General features: G+C 40.1%; 1 protein-coding gene across 2 annotated transcripts in view; it reads right to left on the reverse strand.

Annotated features, from left to right (window-relative positions):
• Positions 1-23,394, reverse strand: part of mib2 (MIB E3 ubiquitin protein ligase 2) — a 41,516-nt gene that overhangs the window by 4,577 nt on the left and 13,545 nt on the right. For both annotated transcript variants that reach the window (XM_079466892.1, XM_079466891.1), the window contains exons 4-15: positions 17,330-17,436; positions 15,194-15,388; positions 14,976-15,118; positions 13,542-13,649; positions 13,187-13,291; positions 12,004-12,166; positions 11,535-11,668; positions 10,993-11,141; positions 9,933-10,089; positions 9,492-9,646; positions 7,319-7,445; positions 6,940-7,164 (exon numbers count right to left, since the gene is read on the reverse strand). In XM_079466892.1, coding sequence (XP_079323018.1) covers positions 6,940-7,164; positions 7,319-7,445; positions 9,492-9,646; positions 9,933-10,089; positions 10,993-11,141; positions 11,535-11,668; positions 12,004-12,166; positions 13,187-13,291; positions 13,542-13,649; positions 14,976-15,118; positions 15,194-15,388; positions 17,330-17,436 — 1,768 coding nt within the window. The remainder of the gene's footprint in view (positions 1-6,939; positions 7,165-7,318; positions 7,446-9,491; positions 9,647-9,932; positions 10,090-10,992; positions 11,142-11,534; positions 11,669-12,003; positions 12,167-13,186; positions 13,292-13,541; positions 13,650-14,975; positions 15,119-15,193; positions 15,389-17,329; positions 17,437-23,394) is intronic.

Genomic DNA, 23,394 nt, shown 5'->3' on the forward strand with positions numbered 1-23,394 from the left:
GTATTATTGTCTCTGTGTATGTGCATGTAGTTGTTTGTTACAGGTGGGCGGTATCTGGTGGTAATTGGTTGAAGGCTGCGATTGGTTTCTCCTCCACACCTGATCCAGATATAAGGACCTCCCCAAACGCTCAACAGGCCTCTTCTTCTGTTGAGCCTTGTTGACTTTAGTGCTGCATGCCATTGTGTTTCGTGTTTCCTATTTGATAAGAGTGTTAATGGGTTTTTGAGATTGTGCTGTGAGTAATTGTATTAGGATTGTGATTTGTGACTTCTTTTTTTTATTAACCAACCCACTCCTGTTTAATTACAATTTTTTGATTCTGTTGTACATCATTGGCCACGTAAATATTTTGTATATATACCTTTGCCAAGACAAGGGAGGTAGGGGGTTTGACGCCATTTTATTTTGGTATCTATCTTTTCACCTTGTTTTCATTTAGGGAGGTAGGTAAGTTTAAAGTGTATTTTGTTATTCTTTTGTTTTAGGAAATGTAGAGCTTAAACAAAAGTTTGTTTTGTTTGTTATTTTGGCCGTGTCTGCCCCTGATACTAAACCCTTAAACAATAAATATAGTTATTGTTGGCAACTGCTTGGTATTGGGACTCTTTCCTTTTCCTGTTGCGGCTGACCCCTAGCGGTCGTAACAGAAATTGGGGGCTCGTCTTAAAAGAAATTTTCAAATACCTATTTGGAGTTTCATCATCGCGATATAAGAACTTACGAAATTTGCTTTGTTTGTTGTTTGGCTAGTGGTTTTTTACTTTAAGGGGAAGGGAATTCAGAATGGCCTCGAAATTTGAACTAGAGAGGTTTGCGATTGAACCAACGCCCCAGCAATTAGACATCTGCCGCAAAGAAGATCTGTTTTCGGTTGCACATTTATATCAAATCACAGTTCCTCGCGGTGCAGTGAAACGGGAGATTAAGGAGGTGATTTATAAACACTTGGTGGAGCTCGGAGTTTGGCCAAAGGAGAGTGAGTCGGCGGGTGTTGCATTTCCGTTGCCGGTGTCCGCAGGTGAGGGTGAGAAACCCGACTCTGAGGAGCTGGTGAGCATGGATCCTGTCGATTTACCTTCTCCGCCCGATCCTTTACTGGCAATCAAACTGAAAGAGTTAGAGGTGGAATTGGGCAGGCAACGTTACGAGAGTCAGGTGTTACATGTACGCACAGTTGAGCTGGAAACTAATCGAGATATCAAGCTCAAGGAGCTGGATCTTGAGCTTAAAGCGATATCACCTATTCACCCATCAGCTGTTGATGTGCCTGGTGTAAGCGGGACCGTGCCGACACCCATCATTGCCTCCACACCGAGTACCGCACCACAACAACACCCACAAGTAAGTCAACCTGAATTTGATATTAGTCGACAAATTGCACTAGTCCCATTGTTTCGAGAGAGCGAGGTTGACACTTACTTTACAGTGTTTGAGCGAATCGCCGCCACGTTAAAATGGCCGCGAAATATTTGGCCACTGTTATTACAATGCAAACTCGTCGGGAAAGCTCAAGAAGTCTGTTCAGCATTGACACTTGAACAGAGTTTGGACTATGATGTGATGAAAAATGCTGTTTTACGCGCTTATGAATTAGTCCCCGAAGCATACCGGCAAAAATTCCGTAGTCATGTAAAAACCTCTAGTCAAACATTTGTCGAATTTGCGAGAGACAAGGCAAATTTGTTTGAAAAATGGTGCGCTGCTAACAAGGTGGTCACGTTTGAACAGCTTAAAGAGCTAATATTGTTGGAGGAGTTTAAGAATTGTTTACCAGAGAAAATCGTGGTTTACTTAAATGAGCAGAAAGCTTCCTCTCTTTCTGACGCTGCTGTTTTTTCTGATGAGTTTGTGCTTACTCATAGAGTAGTGTTTTCATCCTCCAGGCGTAATTTCCCTGAACGGGTTCGCAGCTCTAAGGATACCGCAGCAGCACCTAAGAACGTTTCTGCTGTATACGATAGTGAAAGCCGTGAGTGTTTTTATTGTCATGAAGTGGGTCACCTCATTGCCACTTGTCCTACTTTGAAACGCAAGGTTAGCAGGAAAGCATGTCCTTCGAAAAGCGTTTCATTGGTGGAACGACATAGTTTGTTACCTGGGCATGTTTCTTTGAATACAGTGATTGAGTCTACTTTTGAACCGTTTATTTGTGAGGGCGTTGTGTCATTGAGCGAAAATGAGTCAGAAACGAAGCGTATCCGCATCCTAAGGGATACCGGCGCTGCGCAATCATTTATTTTGGAAAGTGTGTTATCATTCTCTAAACAATCAAGTTGTGATTCTGATGTGTTAGTGCAAGGCATTGATCTTGCAGTAGTTAAAGTTCCCGTGCACAAAGTGTTCTTGCGATCTGGAATAATTTCAGGAATTGTTAAGCTGGCAGTCCGAGCTGAACTACCTGTAAAGGGTGTATCGCTCATTCTGGGGAACGATTTGGCAGGTAAAAAAGTTTTCTGTTTACCGGAAGTAATAGATGTTCCTAATGTGAGTGAGGAAGATGTGTTGAAGGAAGAATTTCCTGATGTGTTTAGCACATGTGTTGTGACACGAGCTCAAGCTCGCAAATTTAAGGAAACTGTAGATCTTTCTAATTCTTTTATGTGTGTTGATGATTTTGCCCAGTCAGAGAAGGAAGTTGAGGCAATTAAGATAGATGTGTGTGCACTTCCTAATGTTGATCTATCCTTTGGGAAGCCACAGTTAATTGAAGCACAACATGTTGATCAAACTTTGAGTCACTGTATGGCAATTACTGTTGAGCCGTCTGTGCTGTCAGAGCATCCTGTGGCGTACTTCCTCGAAGATGGCGTACTGATGCGTAAGTGGACTCCAAGTCACGCAGATAATGACTGGAGCACTGTCTTTCAGGTTGTTGTCCCGAAACCTTACAGAGAGCAGGTAATGAGTGTTGCGCATGATCATGAACTTTCTGGTCATGTTGGGATTCGGAAAACGTATGATTATCTGTTGAAGCATTTCTTTTGGCCTTCGATGAAATTAGATGTAGCCAAATTTTGTAAATCCTGCCACGCTTGTCAAATAGCAGGTAAACCAAATCAGGTTATTCCCCCAGCCCCACTGAGGCCCATACCAGTGCTCGGTGAACCATTTGAACGGATTCTGATCGACTGTGTTGGTCCGTTGCCCAGAACGAAGTCTGGAAACGCTTATCTTTTAACGTTAATGTGTGCGTCGACCAGATTTCCTGAGGCAATACCACTACGTTCTCTCAAAGCTCCAACGATTGTTAAAGCAATCGTTAAGTTCTGTACTACATTTGGAATGCCAAAATGCATTCAGTCTGATCAGGGCACAAATTTTATGTCCAGAGTGTTCGCGAAGGTTATGAAACAGTTAAATATCAAACATCAGGTATCCAGTGCATACCACCCTCAGTCACAAGGCGCTATCGAACGATTTCATCAAACATTAAAATCAATGCTTCGAACTTTCTGTGTGGAGAATGAAAAAGAGTGGGATGAAGAGATCCCGCTCTTGTTATTTGCAGTTCGAAATACTACCCAAGCCTCACTCGGTTTCAGTCCCTCTGAGTTAATCTTTGGACACACGGTTCGTGGTCCATTGAAGATTTTGCAAGAGCAAATTCTTTCTACTAAACATCCGTCTCAAACAACCAGTGTCCTAGATTATGTCAGTTCATTCCGTGAGAGACTACATACGGTGTGGGTGTTGGCCAAACGCTCACTCGGTACAGTCCAAAGTCAAATGAAAAAACGCTATGATCAGAAGGCGGTACAGCGTTCATTTCACACTGGAGACAAAGTTCTCATTTTACTTCCAGTACCAGGTTCTGTACTCCAAGCTAAATTCGCTGGGCCTTATGAGATTAAGGAGAAGCTAGGAGATACCGACTATGTTGTTAATACCCCTGATCGTAGAAGGAAGTCACGCGTTTGTCATGTTAATATGCTTAAGGCATACGTGTCGCGTTCTGATTTTAGGGACATTAACATACCTGTTGCTACTGTTGTACCAGTTACAGTGCCATTATCGGAGTATTCACCTGAAAGTGATGATTTGAGAATGAATAGTGCCTCGTTCCTGTCTGCTCGTTTACAGAACACTGAAACGTTGTCGAACTTATCAGAAAAATTGTCACACTTATCTGTATCTGCCCATGCCGATATTACCCATCTGATTAGTAGGTATCCGACCTTGTTTAACGATTTTCCTTCAACTACCCATGTGATAAAACACGATATAGATGTTGGTCGGCATGTCCCAGTTAAACAAAACGCTTATCGTGTCAACCCAGTTAAGAGAGAACTGATGAAGCAAGAAACTCAGTACCTGTTAGAGCATAATTTAGCAGTTCCTAGTGCTAGTCCATGGTGTTCACCATGTCTACTTGTCCCCAAGTCAGATGGTACCTCAAGGTTTTGCACCGACTATAGGAGAGTTAATGCTTTGACAAAAGCTGATTCCTTTCCACTTCCTCGCATGGAAGATTGCGTTGACCGTGTGGGTAATGCTAAATTTATGACTAAGCTTGATCTACTCAAAGGGTATTGGCAGGTGCCACTCACAGGTCGAGCATCTGAAATCTCTGCTTTTGCCACCCCTGATGTGTTTCTACAGTACCAAGTAATGCCATTTGGCCTTCGAAATGCTGGAGCTACCTTTCAGCGTTTAATGTCCATAGTGTTGTCTGATGTGTCTAATTGTGAAGCTTATCTTGATGATGTTGTGTGCTATTCAGATACGTGGGAAGATCACCTCAGAACCTTGGACGATGTCTTCAAACATCTAAGAGATGCTAACCTCACACTCAACTTGTCAAAATGCGAATTTGGTTGTGCCACTGTTACGTACCTAGGAAAGGAGGTTGGTAATGGTCAGGTTTGTCCACTTAACTCCAAAATACAAGCGATCCTTGATTTCCCAGTTCCCACGGCTAGGAAAGGCCTCCGTCGATTCCTTGGGATGACTGGATATTACCGCTGTTTTTGCAAGAACTTTTCTGACGTTGCTTGTCCTCTCACTGCATTATTACGCAAAGCAGTCCCATTCAAATGGTCTTTGGAATGTCAATTCGCTTTTGAGGCTTTGAAAACTTTGCTTTGTAGTGCCCCTGTTCTTGCTGCCCCCTGTTTTGAACAGCCGTTCCTTTTAGAAGTTGATGCTAGCGGTACCGGTGCAGGTGCCGTCCTACTTCAGACAGACGCTGCTGGTTTGAATCACCCAGTTAGTTTCTTTTCAAAAAAATTCCACAAGCATCAGCTTAATTACAGTACCATTGAAAAAGAAGCTCTTGCCTTAATTCTCGCTCTCCAACATTTTGAGGTCTACATTGGTTCGAGCTCACAGCCTGTTACTGTCTACACTGATCATAACCCTCTTATATTCCTCCAGCGCATGTCAAATGCTAATCATCGTCTTATGAGATGGTCACTAATCTGCCAAAGTTACAACTTGAAGATATGTCATAAAAAGGGTATCGACAATGTCATTGCTGATTCACTATCCCGTGTCGATCGGTAAAACAGTGTATGTTTTATTTTTGTGGGTGGGGGTGTTATGAGCCTGAGTCATTTGCTCATTGAATCCATTTTATGTATTATTGTCTCTGTGTATGTGCATGTAGTTGTTTGTTACAGGTGGGCGGTATCTGGTGGTAATTGGTTGAAGGCTGCGATTGGTTTCTCCTCCACACCTGATCCAGATATAAGGACCTCCCCAAACGCTCAACAGGCCTCTTCTTCTGTTGAGCCTTGTTGACTTTAGTGCTGCATGCCATTGTGTTTCGTGTTTCCTATTTGATAAGAGTGTTAATGGGTTTTTGAGATTGTGCTGTGAGTAATTGTATTAGGATTGTGATTTGTGACTTCTTTTTTTTATTAACCAACCCACTCCTGTTTAATTACAATTTTTTGATTCTGTTGTACATCATTGGCCACGTAAATATTTTGTATATATACCTTTGCCAAGACAAGGGAGGTAGGGGGTTTGACGCCATTTTATTTTGGTATCTATCTTTTCACCTTGTTTTCATTTAGGGAGGTAGGTAAGTTTAAAGTGTATTTTGTTATTCTTTTGTTTTAGGAAATGTAGAGCTTAAACAAAAGTTTGTTTTGTTTGTTATTTTGGCCGTGTCTGCCCCTGATACTAAACCCTTAAACAATAAATATAGTTATTGTTGGCAACTGCTTGGTATTGGGACTCTTTCCTTTTCCTGTTGCGGCTGACCCCTAGCGGTCGTAACACCTATAATGAATGAAAACCAGTTTTTGAAGTGGTCGTTTTTTTAGCCAAAGCTCTTGAAATCTTTTCTGGCATTTTGCTGTAGTTACGAGCTACAGGTTTTGAATTGAGTGATTGCCATGTGACAAGCAGGAAGGGAATAAAATGGAGCTGAAGATAACAGTAACAATACGTGTAAAAAATGTGTAAAAAAACACAATAAAAAATGCAGTATAGAAAAATTACATTTTGATAAATGGAAACAAAGGTTTTTATCAAGGACTTGTACTAATACCATAAACCAATGGTCCTCAAACTGGGGGCCGTGGCCCCAAGATGGATGGAGGGGGGCCACAGATTTTGTGGCATTTTATAAAATACAGAAATGTATCAAACATTTTCTGCAAACAATCATCAGAAAAATAAACCCACCAACTAGAAAGAACTAACGTTCCAGCATTTTATAAATGAATATGTCTTTGGTTTAATTAAAATTCCAAGTTTGAGGTGGCCTTACAATGAAAAAGTTAAGAGTATAAACCATAAATAATACATGAAATACACAATACTGTGAAGTATGCATATTTTTTTTTGTAGATGTAGTCTGTCCGCTGGTAGGCAGTAAACTATGCTGCACAACTGCTAGCGTGCATATTTGCGTGAATGCAGTTCTTTAAGCAATAATTCAAAAAAAGCATTTTACACACAGATAGGTTTGCAGGCATCTGATCTTACCCTGCTGAAGAGCACCTCGCCATCGCCCTCAGAACTGCTCATGACGGTGGTCAGCTGCTGTCGGCTGAGAGCCGTGTGCATGGCGGTGTCTCCGTCCTCATCCTCTGCGTTGACGTCCGCCCCCTCCGTCACCAGGAGGGTCACTAGAGCCACGTGACCCTGAGTCACGGCCAGCTGGAGAGGCGTCTGGTTGCGGTTGTTACGGATGTTGATGTCACAGCGACCCTGAACATGAAAATGATGGAAGGTTAGGAACCGATCTAGAAACCATTTAATACTTTCTGAGTGTCTCTTTAACAATGCATCAGAAGAACGTATCTAAGAAAAGCGAGTAGAACTGCTTTTCGGCGATACTGCGCGTGTATGTGGCCTTTCACACCTCTTTCAGGAGTATCTCGGCTACATCTCGATGGTTGTTCAACGCAGACAGATGCAGAGCAGAGAAACCGTCTTCCTTCTTCTTGTCAGCTAGCTGTCTCGCTCGAGCCAAGATCATCTCAGTCGCTCTGCAAATACAGACACACGTACCATCAACCCAGAAATGACACATAACAAAACTACTACAGATATAAATCTACATCACTTTTTCAATCTCACTTTAATGTGCTGTGATTGAAGTGAGTAGGACATTTGAGGGAGGGAGGATGAAGGTCTTTTTTGCTGACCTCCTGTGAAATCTTCACATTCTTCATGTGCGCGGGTGAAGAACTGTGATCTACGGCAACACTTTCAGTGCTTGTCAAATACGTTGTGTTACTACGGCCATCCAACACACACAAACATCTCCTCATTCAAAGTTTGTTCATCTATATCACTGGCATGAGGAGTGCATTGTGTTAAAAACCTCATCTAAGGGTTTAACTCAATAAATCAACTCCAGATAAACATTTTCATTGATCATAGTTGCATTTTTGGTCTGCAGCGATGACAGAAAGACGTAGTCAGCCAATACCCCAGCTTGGAAACACTGTACGAGACCAGCAACTGTCTCACAAACAACTGTTCGGTCTAAACAGTAAAGAATGAGAGGTTTGTCTTGAGCCTCGGCGATGACACATCTTGAACGGATTTTGTGTGCATGTATCTGGTAATTGTCACAGAAAGCAAACACATGAAACTGTTGCACATGTCCTACTGCCAAAATGAAAACAGTCGAAAACCAAGAAGAACGGCTCGCTGTGAAAGGCCGAAAAGAGGAGCTGTGTAGAAGTAAAGGACAAATACAAAATGGGATGGGAACTTAGGTCTTTTTGTTCCTCTGGGTCATGCCCATCCTGAACAGTTCAACTCAAACACAGCACATATGACAGCTTTCACAATGATCTCGCCGTAGAAGACAAGAGTGCTGTGACATGGACATGTGCAGTATGGTGTTGAGATTTACAAGTCATAGATTCGATATGATGGTATCTCTGAAAATAAACCTGTTCTTCTAGCTCCAAACCCATTGCTAACTGTAAACCTTAAAACCTGATTGGCTGATAGGATAAACAAGCAACCAGGAACATGCCCTACTTGTGTAAATCACATGAAGCATGACTTCATGAGAGGGCGAGAGAGTTGTTTCCCTGTGGCTGTGCCAGTGTTGTGAAAGGATCTGGGTCACAGTTCTGGTATGTACATATTGTGGCTGAGCGATCGGGATGCCAAAGATCGCCACGTCCTGAATCTACAGGCAGTAGAAAGGGAGAAATAACCCACTGTTCATTCCACCACAGGGACCGAATAAGTTAAGGTCTTTGCAAAAGATTTGGTGCCTCGCTGTGATGGGCGATTCCCACAAAATCTTGGTGTCAACATCATTTTCTTAATTTTTCATAATTTTCAAGTTTTTTATAACTTTCTTCATTTTTATTCATTTAAACAAGATATGAGATGTTTAAGGACATTCATTTAAAAACTTTTACTGACAGTTTGACAAAATGTTTAACTTTTTTTGTTTTTACAAAAAAGGCCTTAAAAATTCTCATTACCATTTAAGCATCTTTAAAAAAACAGAAGCCATGCTGCCTAAGCAAGTTATCATCAATCATATATAATAAGACATTAATGAATAAGATTGAATACAAAATTATACATTTAAATTGTTTTTGCGGAATTGCAGAAATCTACCTGTATTGGTTATGAACTTGAAAAAAGTTGTGTATGCAGCGTGAAAGAGAATATTAAGCTTTTATGAAGTCATCTGACCTCATCACCTGTCAGCCATTTGAAAGGCACTGATGTGTTTCTTCACATAAAACTTAATGTCGGGATGCATTACGGTAATGAGAATTTCAGCAGAGAAAGCAATAAAGTACACAAATAATTCATTCCTGTATTAAGACGATGCTTTGTCCAAGGTAGAGAACACAATTATCTATATTTTTTGTGTTACCGAATGAAATGTTTTATACCCAAAGTCTTAAATGCCATGATGTTTCAGTGGTTTTGGGAGAATGACCCTTATACATCTTCTGGATGGATGATAGTTGTGGAGGAACTGTAAAATGTTCATGTTCAACAGCTTCTTTAAGACCTAATGTATGTTTAAAGCAGAGGAAATAACTCACAGTTTGTTCCCCTTCAGTGCGGCGTGATGCAGAAGGTTAAAGCCGCGGTTGTTCTGTTGGTTGACATCAATGTTGGGCACCACGGTGAGAATCTCAATGATGCTCCTGAAGTCTTTAGCTATGGCATCATGTAAGGGTGTATCTCCATACGAATCCTGAGAACCCAAAATATTCAATCACTCACATTACCAGTCTCGGGTTGGCAAACGTACAGAGATTTCTACATCCAAGCTCTAGCACAGCTGACTAAAGAAGTGTATAAGATTCTTGGTGCATTGAGTTACCACAATGTCTTTATCTGGACGCTACCCGTCAAACTAACTCATGGTTTTATTATTACTGATGTTTGAGGATTACAGCAAAGAACATTAGATCACAAGAAGAGGTTGGCGGATCGCTCAAGTGTATGTACTTCTGAAGTATGTGTGTAGTATGTTTAACCTGCAGGTTGACGTCGGCTGAGTGCTCGGTCAACACTCTCACGACATCTGTAAAGCCTTTATTCACAGCGATGTGCAGGGCCGTACACATGGAGTTATTGAGCAGATTCACACTCGCTCCTTTACTTAGCAGCAAACGTGCGATCTCGGCTTGATTCCTGTACACACACATTACATACAAACTCACTGTATGAGGTACATTAAACACAAGCCACAACATACACTGTATTTATTTATCATTATACTTTAGGGATGTATCGGCCCCCGATATTAATCTGCCGATATTGGATTCATTTAACACGTATCAGCAATACCATGAAAAAGGCCGATACAGATGGTTTATTTATTAACTGCATGTCTGAATAATCCAACGCTTTTCGCAGAGAAAAATAATGAAATAATTAAGTTTATTTAAGAAACGTTCCATGTTAAGTCAAATATGAGTTGATGTTGTTAATAACAGAAATATTGGATAGCAAAAATCACCTTTGAAGATTGTCATGTTGTCTCATGGTATTTTTATCTTAACTCTCTTAAAATGTTAAATGGATCCAGTCCATGTTCAGTCAAATTAATTGAATGCAGAAAAAAGCATTGTAAAGTACTACGCAATTGACCAATATCGGTATCAGAGTCGGGTGTTTGTTAACATTGGTTCCGTATCGGCCCAAAATAATTCTACAGGTGCATACTATACCCTATTATAAATGTAAAAAATGTAAAGCAGTTAAGTGTTTTCTAGGTTTGCCTCAAGATACATATTTTTCAACAGATATCAAGAGGCAGACAAACATTGCACCGGGATTTTGGTTCAAAATTGAATCCACATAGCTTAATGCTTTTAGCAGTCAGCAAAATTCACCAAACAAAGACTCTTCATGTGCCACATGTATGCCAATTCATAAGGACGAAAAAGTTGCATAAATTTCGATATGGCTGTCTGTCAGACATTTCGTGATATACAGATCTGGGTCACATTCTGTATGAGCAAAAGGAAATGGGATTTTGATGGCATTTTACACTACTCAGGAAAACCACCTGAATGATGTGTGACTGCTCACCCAAAGGCTGTGTAGTGTAGCGCGGCGTCTCCGTCCTCATCTTTAGCTTCAATGCTGCTGTTGGCCTGCAGGAGAACCTTCACCACCTCCACGTGGCCCTGATGGGCAGCCACCTGCAGGGCGGTTTTACCCTGATTCTTTATATCCACCTGAACACACACACACACATCACTGTCAATCAACTTTATACACTGTACATACTATACATCAGCGCAGAAATATATCTCATATATATAGGCTTTACCAAAGAAAGCACATGCCACTCCTGTCTTCATTAGGTTACATTGGCTCCCTATAGTCTGTACTTCACTTTCTTTCAGCGCTGAAAAATAGCTGAGGGTTGTTATGAAGCGTATCTGGTGGCCCATGTGTTTATAAAGGGAAAGGCGATAGCCGTCTGGACAGACTATGCCAGAAATAACTAGAGATTCCCCACCATCAGATGAACAACGAAAGAACGGCAACAAATAGGAAAAAACGAATTCTTTCTGTGTTTTAATTCTCTAAGGGCGTGAGAGAGATCTCACTGTGCTTCAACTGACCTTGTCCGGGTATTTCTGAACCAGTTCTCGCACTTTAACTGCACTTCCATGAGCTGCCTCGATGACCAGTCGGCCTGGGTGGTCCTGCTCTGTCGACTGAGAGAGAAGTTTCTCTAGCACTGAAATGACCGTACCTGAACGAGAGAGAGAGAGAGAGAGAGAGAAGATGAGAAGTCATGGTGTCATAAACATTAGGAAAAGTGTCGCACAAGTAAAAATAACGAGTCAGAATGAGTCAAAATGTCCATGCAAGTAAAGACACGTCACACAAACACACGACAGAACCGGCACAGCAAGTGAGGGGAAAAGAAAGAGTTAAACTTCTCATGCAGCAAACAGTGAAAGAGAACAGAAGATGAGGTTATTTTCACGTTATTCAAGAGAAAGCCAAAGAAAAGAATTCATGTTGAGAAAAAACATGAAATGACGACAGGAGCAGATCATTCAGGAGATTCCTGGGAGCTCTTACTTCCTGATTCGCTGGAGTTGTCTGCAGTCATCAGATTGGCATCGACCTCCACAGACTGAGTGGATAGACACGCAGGGTTAAAGGTCCACGTCTGTCCTCCGAAAGCCACGCGAAGGTCTCCGTCTGCATACACTTTCAACACTTTCCCAACCTGACCCAAAGCCTACGTACACACACACATATATACATTACGTATCATTTAAAATGTGTCAAAATTACCAGAAACGTTTTGAAAGTCACCAATAAAAGATATTACAGCTTATTCAAAGACATCATGTTCTTAAAAAAGCTTAAAAAAGAAATACATTTGAGCATTTCTACAAAATTCTATATTTTGTTATAAGAATGTGCTTAATGAAAATATCTCCTTAACATGTTTCATTCAGCATCAATAAATGATGGAATTTAATCATATTCATTTACATTAATACAAGGGCTGTTTAATGAATAATCGCAATGAATCGCATCCAGAATGTGATTTTGTGTTTACATAATATGTCTGTGCATTGTGAATGTAAATTTTGTTTGTTTCGCATGTTAATTACGCATACTTGTAAATATTTAAGAAACACAAAAAATATAAAAAAACTAAAATTGATAAATATTAATAAATATTTTAAATTGTATATAAATATATGAGTACAAATATTTCCTAAATGTATGTTTACATGTATGTGTTTATAAATAAACAATAAATATGCACAGAACACAGACATGTATAATGTAACACAAACCTTTATTTTGGATGCGATTGATCATTTAATAGCTCTTATCAATAAACGATAATAAAGGAACAGACGATTGACTGTCAGATATAACACGGATGTTATTCTTGTAAATGTACACTTACAGTGCACTATATGGCCACCGAATGGTAATATTGGCCGAAATGAAAAATATTTGGACCAATGCTGGATTTGCAAATTTGCGATACCTCAGTCAACCACTAATATAAGTAAGGGATAATGTACAGGCAGCCGGTTGTTATCGCAGATATAAGCCCAGACAGTGTGATCAGCCTCCTGCTTGTACATTACCCAATTTAAATAAATAAATTAAACAATTTCTGTGTAACCCTCCCATACTTGTGGGTCATAGAAAAACGGTGAAACTCATCTAATGGCAAAATACACAGGGCATGAAAATCACCATGGCATCTGCATTATGGGATATGTTAACCTACTGGAGCCATGCTGTCTGTCCACTCTCCATGTCCGACCTGTAGCCTCTTGACACAATCGATGTCATCAAGAACCTTCACCAGCTCGCATACTGCAAAACCATTGACCTGCGCGCACACACACACACAGAGAGAAAGAGAATAGATCACAGCGAGGAGCATGAAGAGGTGAGACGCTATTATAAGAGTGCACACGTCCTAAAATTAGACAAAATCGTCTAAAGCTTCAGGTAATCACTGCCACAGAACTCACAATCTGTTCAGCGGAAGGAGAAATAAACAGACACTATTAGCTATTTATAGCCGATTTTCGACTAACACAGCAGGCGTGTGTCTGGAAATGTTGTTCCATGCTTGCCTTAGTGAGAGCTCCAGGGTGGAAGGTCCAGCGGATGTTGTTACTGTACTGCACCCGGACATCTCCACGGTCTGTTATTCTGTGCACTGTGCCGATTCTTGAGATGTACTGACCAATAAAATGAAGTACAAACACAGATCAACTTCCAATTCCAAATCTCAATCAATCAGTAAATGGCACATTTTGGTATTTCAAGTCAAAATGAAATCATTTCTTAGTATTTGTTGTACTGAACTTAATGGCGGCGGCCGAAAGCTACACAATTCCAAGGCAGGAGGGTATCAAGGCACATACACTTCCATATAAGGACCAAGAAAGCGGTCAGAGAACAGTTTCATATAAGAAAGGTTTTATTTTCACTTCATACGAAACTTGTATTGTAGTTATAATAATAATCAATTTATCTTATGAAGCGCTTTTAAAACTTGCCTACTCAAAGTGCTGTACAAGACAAGCAAACAAAACAGTATAAATAAACACAAAGATTACATGACGACATAATTCCATAACACTAGAAACCAAAAATCTATTAACAGCCAGCCTGAAATACAAAGTTTTAAGACGGGATTTAAAAATATCTGTCGACCGGGAGCGAATTCCACAATTTGGGGGCATAAGAAGAAAAAGCTTGGTACCCCTAAACTGCACCCGTGTTTTAGGAACAACTAAAAGACCTCTTTGGGAAGAACGCAAGGTACAAGAAGGTGTATAAGGTGTTAAAAGCTTTGCCAAATACTGAGGAGCCAGACCATGCTGTTTCTTATATTGGGCGTTTCCGCAGCTGCAGGAAAACCCAGGTAATATTTGGGGGGGGGGCCTTTGGCGTTCAATACGCTGATTGGTTGAGTTCGCCATTTCATTGGTTGACTCCTTTGTAAAAACAAACCACCATTTTTATAAGTTTGTCGCGGTGCCTCTAGTTTCAGCTGTCGATGACGAGATCCAGGCTTTATGAAGTGTTTTTGCTGAGGAATTGGAAACGATGACCCGTAATGAAAAGGTATGCTTAAAAATATCGAGTCAGTTATTCGAACTTCGCATTGTTACACAAACAAATAACAAGTGTCCGACGCTTTATGTGTTGTCACCTTTGCTCGACATTACGGCACAAAAAATGACGAGTCCAGGCTCCTCGTCGTCATCGTCAAAAAATAAAAGAATGAATCAAACTTTCCGCAACAGAGAAAGCCAACACTGGACGCAAGCGTGCAATATTTCTGAGATGGAAAAACAGTCTTAACAATGTTCAGCACAAAAGGCTCAAACGACATTGTGGGATCAAAAATGACATTTACTTTGAATCTAGAGAATGGAGCCTACGAAGCCTTTCGAAGGTATTTTTCAGAGCTGCCTTTAAGCAGCCAATTATTCCGTTTTTTTATCAGCATACATTGTGACTGTTTTGATCTTTATCACGGTGTTATGTGCAATCACCTCTGCCATTTTGGGGTTCCAGCCTCCATGTCCCTCCTGCATCTGTCTGAGGATGTCCACCTCCAGCAGGCATTGCACCTTATCACCCTGCTGAAATGAGTGACTGTCTGCACTCTCCTGCCGCTGCAGCTCCGCATGCTCACCTACACACACACATGCCACAAATAAAACCCTCGCCCGGTCTGCCGCCTGCCCTTACTGCCATTTACTGTTTTTACCTAATTTGGGCAGATGCTCTTTGTAGTAAAATCCTCCTTGAACATCAGAGACGAATTTGAGATCCACCTTCCCTTTGTGACCCATTCTGTAGACGTTTGTGGCTCCGTTGGACCAGGTAACGCTAGCCACGCTGCGACCCGATTCCTGATCCCATCCGCGGATATCCACCACCTTCCCAACCTTTCCCTCACCTCCTGCTCACGCAGACGCACACATACACGCAAGCAAACGGATACAGACAGAAGCGTGACAGGGAGGAGACTCAGCACATGTTCAGCGGTTTAGAAGGGCCTAAACAGCACTCAAATGACCGTAAGTCATTTATAAACAAAACACGTTTTATCCACATAAATAACTCAAATTAGTGTGAACTGAAAAGAAATCGGGGTGTTAACTGTTTATTTACATGGCATCATCACAGAAGATTTATCATCTTCTGATAAATCATCTCGTATTTACATGTGAATATTTAACCTGAACAAACACACAACCTCAGGCGAGCACGAGAGAATCTCATTAAAGCGGCTAAGAACAGACCCAGGTCATGTTTTAGTCCAAAATAAAAGGATTTGATTTACTGCTTTGTTTTGCATTGCGATCTCATTTTCATGACATTTCAAAAGTTAGTTCGCCATTCAATTCTCAAATGTGAAATTTGAAAGATATATTATTACAAATCTTTTTATAAATTGTTGTGATATTATGATCGTTGTGAAAAAAAGTGTCTTAACCAAGTTTCGTGTGACTGTGTCTAACCTCAATTTTACAGTGTTCCTTTAAATGTGTCCTTACGTGCTCGATGGTTTAAAATATGACCTGGACAATTTTGTAAAATAACGTTCATCTGTAACTACCAATCAAAAACACAACCAACCCAACTCTACACACAGACATGACAAACTATAACACCAAATCCCATTACACAAAGAGAATATATGAAACCACAGAGGAATCGGACATCTAGTGTAAATACATGGACAAAAAGTCTTATGCTTGATAAATCAATGAACTTTGCATGGACGTTTTGACTCATTCATTATTGTAGTAAATCAGCCGTGTAACAACACACTTTCCTTTTAAGGTAACACAGATAATGCGAGGATACATCTGCAAACATCAATCACACAAAAGTCCTACAGGCTAAACTTAGACCTCAGAGCTCCACTCTGGTGGTTCAGCTCTATGGACGGCATCTGTGACCTGTGCCGTGTACAAGAGAAAAACATTTTCAAATGTGCATTAGTGTGAGCGCATCTGCTCGCCTTTACAAACTAATGCGGGTACAATTAAAGTCAGGAAAAACATTGCAGATGGTTAAAAAGTCGCAATGAAATTAAAACGGACTATTCTTGTTTTTATTTTGTGCGGGTTGTTATATTATATTTCAATTCATGTGCCCTCATAAGCTCAGAAAATGTACTGTCCATTTCCATTTCTAAATGAAGCACCACCTTATATGAATACGTATATGCCATCAATTTGAAGAGGAAAGATAAGCCACAGTCTTCTATTTTTAACGTTAGATATTCCATTTTACTCGGAAAATCGCACAATCCTGAAGTCAATTGCAACTTCAAGTTCTCATATAGACTGTTTCGAAGCAACGACATTAACAAACGTTACTGCACATGGGCGCAATTTTGCACCTGTACACATTCGTAAATTATAGTGCACCTGAAAATGATTTCTGATAACAAGCGACAGAAACCAAGAAGAACCGTTACTTGGCTAAACTTGCCACTCCAATACTTTATATTATTTAGACTGAAGTTAGCGGCAGCCCAGGTGCGCAGGTCCGATGAAATGGTCTATAGCGTTCGTATTTTGTCATTATGTAAACTATGAAGTCTTATAAATGCTCATTCTACCAGAGGGAGTACCTTTCTAGGTGGATCAAATTATGGGTTCGAGGAACAATGTAAGTAATGTGGGGTTTACATTTTCTCTGTGTTAACAGTCACATTCTTATTATAAAAGTTGAGGTTTAAATTAGTTTTGCTCTTTTATTACCTACCTTTTTTTTGTCTAATCACATGTCACAGATGCTGTCTAGAAAGGTTCATTTGTATTTATTGAGCCCAGAATATTCCCTGAAACGGACTATAACTTTTAAGTTGAAGGAATGTGTGCCTCACCATCTTGGTTACCCCAGTCCCAGTCGGGTCCCCTCACCACCTTCACACCCTGGAAGATTCCTTTCAGAATGATTCGGGACAGGTTCTGTCTTGGCGTTAGACTCACTCTAAGTTTGAGAAAGAATAAAGACAATGTTTTTTTTTATGAAACATCACTGCACGTTATGACCATGAGAAATAACGGCCTCATGTTACCATACATCTTGACACTCTTGATTCCTTGCTCAAAAGATGAATTTGATAGACACTTATAGCAACTTATAGTCTATTCGTTTTACAGTATGGACATGCACACTTGGCCTAAAACTAATGGTCTTAAAATAGTAATATATAAATGCAAAAACAATTCTAGCACTGAGAACTACTTTCCATCTCACACATTTTTAGTTAATCAAAGATTTTCACATAATAGCCAGAGACGGATTAACGCACGTGCCCAGGGCACCAGACCAGCAGGGGGACCCAGCAAATTTAATGTGTATATTTTTATATTCTCAATAAAATAGAGCTGAATACTGTAGAATAAAGGGAATATTTTTGCAGTTAATAAATCAAATACATAATCCTAAAGCATTGCTGTGCTGTTTAGAGGGACATCTAGAGGCGATTAAAAACACTCAAAAATAAGCGTGCAGAAGTCACGTGTAGAAGACAGGTAGGCTAAATAACAACATGAGTTTAAAACCACAGAAATGGGTCAAAGACATCTCAGTTAGTTGTCTTTAATGGCCTTGTGGGACATCTGGATTTGGATTACGTTGTGGAAGATGAAAGATACATCTCATCTATATTAAAAAATAACTTTTTTATCAAGACAACGTTAAATGCTTTGGTGATTGATATTGCTTAGTTTGTAATGCATGGACTGTTAAATGCTCGTCTTAATGCAGAAATGTAAAGGATTCCCACATTCAGTATTCCCATACAATATGAGTTAGAGAGGTCAGAAGCTTTTTTTTGTTGTCGAGTACTGCGAAATATGAATAAAACAATTTGTGTTGTTTTTTGTTTACACAGACAAAGTTGATCTATTCTGCTGAACTACGTTTATATAGTTTTTCTATGTAAACACGCTCTAGACAGACGTGTTTAACTGTTTTTTTACCAATCAAATTTTATTTAACCACAAAGTCTCATTGAGATTTAAAATAGTTTTTTACAAGAGAGACCTGGTCAAGGTAGCTACCATACAGTAAGACAAATTTAAAATACAACAAGTATACATCACAACAATATTTAGACAATATTCTTTCAACAAAAACATTCACAGGCTTCCAATACCACTCTCTTTATGATGCCTTTATATTCACCAATAGACACAAACTTATCAAATTTTAGATCTTTTTGCAAATTATTCCATGCCCAGGGTGCATAATATGAAAAAGCAGTTTTCCCCAGTTCTGTACAAACTCAAGGCATGTTAAAAAGCAAACACTTGGAAAAGTGTAGCTGGTAATTGCCAGAACAAAGACAAAGAAGAGTACCGAGATAAGCTGGAAGTTTACCTAACATTGCTTTATAGATAGATATGTACTATGTGCTTTTTTCTACGTATAGCTAATGTCCAACCCACCATATCATGTAAAATGCAATGATGAGTACGGGATTTTGCATTTGTAATAAAACGTAGTGAAGCATGGTATACCGAATCAAGGCTTGTTGAGATGGAAGAGGCCGCATGCATACATAATATATCACCATAATCAAGCACAGTTACATAAGTAGCTTCTACAAGTTTCTTTTTGGCATTTAAAGTAAAATTAGATTTATTACTAAAATAAAAGCCAAGTTTCAGTTTGAGCTTCCTGATTAGTCCAAATGCCCAAGTACTTGTAAAAAGGTACTCTTTCATTAATCTTTCCATCAGATGTGAAAATACAAAAATTTTCAAAGCACTTTGAAAAAAACATAACCTTTGTTTTCTGTGAATTTAAAACTAACTTTAAACTAACCAGAGCATCTTCCAATAACTGAAATGCAATTTTTGAAGGTCTTTCACCACAGGTATCATAGATGGAGCAAGTGTATAAATAATAATATTATCAGCATAAAAGTCTTTTTTTGCTTGAATGTCCTTACCCAAATCAATTATATAAATAAAAAACAAAATAGGTCCCAAAATGTAACCGTGGGGGACCCCTTTTGATATATCAAGATTATCAGATTTGAGATTCATAACATGAACACACCGTGTTCGATCTACCAAATGATTTCTAAAACATTCCAATGTCCTCGGTCCGAAACCACCACTGCTAAGTTTGTTTAGCAGTAACAAACTTTGCAGTAAGTTATCCCAGTGTCTCGCGCTGTTTGCCACGTCTTTAAACAATTTCAAGTTTTACACACAGCAGTGGACCAATCAAAAGACCCTGAAGGCAGGACAAGTGTCATAAGCTTTTGTTTACAATAGCAAATTGGCATTTGGCAATTTCTGTTATCAAAAGAGTGTGTGCAGAGTTGTGGTTTGCACTGCGCTTTTTCAAAACATTCCAGTTGTGTCATGCGTTTTTAGGCAGAAAGGTGCAATCTGTGTGAACTGTTCCTAAGTCCTGTGTATTTAGGTATAGGCACAACGTCCGTGCCCAGGGCACATCAAAGTCATAATCCGTTCCTGATAATAGAGGTAGCCAGATTTCCATTTAAGATTTGAGCAACACTTAAGCGATAGAGCCAACTCCTGTGATGTCTATATTTCCTTATATATATTCATATTACCTCACTTTTCCTAATAAATCTCTACTGCACTCACTCATTTTCTGCCAAAGGAATATATTGAAGTCGTGTTTCACTGGTTTTCCGAGTGAAGAAAAAATGTGATGTTATTCAAATGTGAATGTGCGTTCCAGGACACTTGACAGATTTCGTACATCGTGATTTGAAACACATGCTCTCGACACAGCTAATGACAGACAGGCTGTCTTGTGTCAACAAACCAAAGGAGATCTGGGAACTTTTCAAGAGAGAATTGCGAAATATTCTGGTAGACGCTTAGCGCATAACTGAAAGAAACGACACAGAATCCCAGCACGTACCTTATAGTAAAGATCTGATCTGACCGATGAGCAAAGGAACTGCCTATTCCCATAATTCATCCAAACGGTCAACCATCAGCGTTAGCTTCTCTGCCGAAAATATACCATGAAATCCGTTAGATTCAATAAATGCAGCTGTGAGCAAATCAGCAAAGATGAAGATCTTTGACCTCTGTTAGTTATAGTTTCCTTCAAACAGCTCTCATTTTCTCTCAATGTCCAGTGTAGAGAGCAGTACGGTTATGTTCGACCTTGCTGCTTGCTGTCTTTTGGCATATGGCACCACCTGTAGCGTCTGAAGGCTTAAAACAGAATCAGGATAAATCTCTAAGTAGTCTGGCCCTCCTAGGTGCATGTCCAAGAGCAGAGGTTAGATGTAATCCACAAATGCACGAAGCTGTTTGTTTATAAGCAACGAAGGACAAAACCGGAGTCTAGTGATGGCAAAACTGTGTCCTACAGTGAACCTTAAACAACCGCACATTTTGCTATATTTCTCTAGACAGGTGATGCCATGTGGAATGCCCTTACATAGAGCTGGTTGGTGGTGTTTTATGCAAATAAAATGTAACTTCAAATTTATCACCATCAAAACAAGATAAAGAACAAAAAATGATTGTGAATTAAGTTCAAATGTGCATATACAGTTGCAGAAAAAAACAAGAGGCCACAATACATCTAGAAATGTTTGAATATGAACATTAGTAATGGTATCTTAATTTTTTCTACGCTTGTAAATATGTGCTCAATTACTAGTGAATGAGACCCACTGCATTCTTAAGAGAGAATTGCGACCCAACCTTAACCCTACACTCTTACACCGTATCTACACCGGACGCGACGTCACAACGACTTGATCTTAAAGAGTTTGTCGTGTCGCACCGCATCCAGTGTGGAAAAACTGAATATTATAATGGGTTATGATGCATTCTTTTGTCTTTTATCATATTCCATCACGTCCGGTTTAGACACGGGGGTTAAAAATAAAGGTGCTACACAATGCCATAGTAGAATCTTTTTCTGTCTAAATGGTTCCATATAAAGCCTTTAACATCTGAAGACTGTGGCGAAAAAGGTTCTTTAGATTACAAAAAGACAAGAGATAGATAGCTCTTCAAAGAACCTTTGTCTGAATGGTTCTCCTGTGGCATCGCTGTAAGGCACATTTATTTCTAAGAGTGTATTGAGCACCAGTGAGAAACTCTAAAGGGAAAAGTTGAGCAGCATTCACCCTCAAAACACCGGAGCGTGCAATGGGCATGCTGACTGCAGGAATGTCCACCAGAGCTGTTGCCCGTAAATTTAATGTTCATTTCTCTACCATGAAATGCAGTCTCCAAAGGCGTTTCAGAGAATTTGGCATTATATCCAACCGGCCTCACAATCGCAGACCATGTATAACCACAACAGCCCAGGCCCTCCACATCCAGCATCTTCATCTCCATGATAGTCTGAAACCAGCCATCCGGGCAGCTGCTGCAACAATCGGTTTGAATACCAAAGAATTTCTGCACAAAGTGTTAGAAACCGTCTCAGGGAAGCTCATCTGCATGCTCTTCATGCTCATCGGGGTCTGGACCTGACTGCAGTTCGTCCTTGTAACCAACTTGAGTGGGCAAATGCTCACATTCGATGGCGTCTGGTATCACGGATGAATCCAAGTTTTCACTGTACAGGGCAGATGGCAGACAGCATGTATGGTGTTGGAAGAAAGTGAGTGAGGAGGTCGACAATCTGGTAAATTGTAAAAAACGCACATTACTCAATTTGAGCTATATATAGATATTGATGCTCCTCCCATGACGCGAATTTGCAACTGTTGTGAAGTGAATTTCACGCGTGAATGAAGCGAATTTCACACGCGATTGAAAACTCAAAATGTTCAAACGTCCAACACCGCTCGAATAGCGCGATTTATCACGTCAGGTGTGAACACTCAGTAAAGCAACCCTGTGCAATAATCATGCCGTCATTGTGTCACACCTGTGAGGTGGATGGATTATCTCAGCAAAAGAGAAGTGCTCACTAACACAGATTTAGACAGATTTGTGAACAATACTTGAGAGAAATAGGCCTTTTGTGTACAAAAAAAAAGTCTTGGGTCTTTGAGTTCAGCTCATGAAAAATGGGGGCAAAAAGTGTTGCGTTTAGAATTTTGTTTAGTTGATTTATATATATATATATATATATATATATATACACTCTCACCTAAGGGATTATTAGGAACACCTGTTACATTTCTCATTAATGCAATTATCTAATCAACCAATCACATAGCAGTTGCTTCAATGAATTTAGCGGTGTGGTCCTGGTCAAGACAATCTCATGAACTCCAAACTGAGTTCATGAGAACAACCTTAAGGCGGATGGGCTACAACAGCAGAAGACCCCACCGGGGTCCCCACACTCATCTCCACTACAAATAGGAAAAAGAGGCTACAATTTGCACGAGCTCACCAAAATTGGACAGTTGAAGATTGGAAAATGGTTGCCTGGTTTGATGAGTCTCGATTTCTGTTGAGACATTCAGATGGTAGAGTCAGAATTTGGCGTAAACAGAATGAGAACATGGATCCATCATGCCTTGTTACCACTGTGCAGGCTGGTGGTGGTGGTGTAATGGTGTGGGGGATGTTTTCTTGGCACACTTTAGGCCCCTTAGTGCCAATTGGGCATCGTTTAAATGCCACGGCCTACCTGAGCATTGTTTCTGACAATGTCCATTCCTTAATGCACCATGTCACAAAGCTCGAATCATTTCAAATTGGTTTCTTGAACATGACAATGAGTTCACTGTACTAAAATGGCCCCCACAGTCACCAGATCTCAACCCAATAGAGCATCTTTGGGTTGTGGTGGAACGGGAGCTTCGTGCCCTGGATGTGCATCCCACAAATCTCCATCAACTGCAAGATGCTATCCTATCAATATGGGCCAACATTTCTAAAGAATGCTTCATGACCTTTCAGCACCTTGTTGAATCAATGCCACGTAGAATTAAGGCAGTTCTGAAGGCAAAAGGGGGTCAAACAC

This window comes from Barbatula barbatula, assembly GCF_947034865.1.
Source record: "Barbatula barbatula genome assembly, chromosome: 11".
In the NCBI taxonomy this organism is placed as follows: domain Eukaryota; kingdom Metazoa; phylum Chordata; class Actinopteri; order Cypriniformes; family Nemacheilidae; genus Barbatula; species Barbatula barbatula.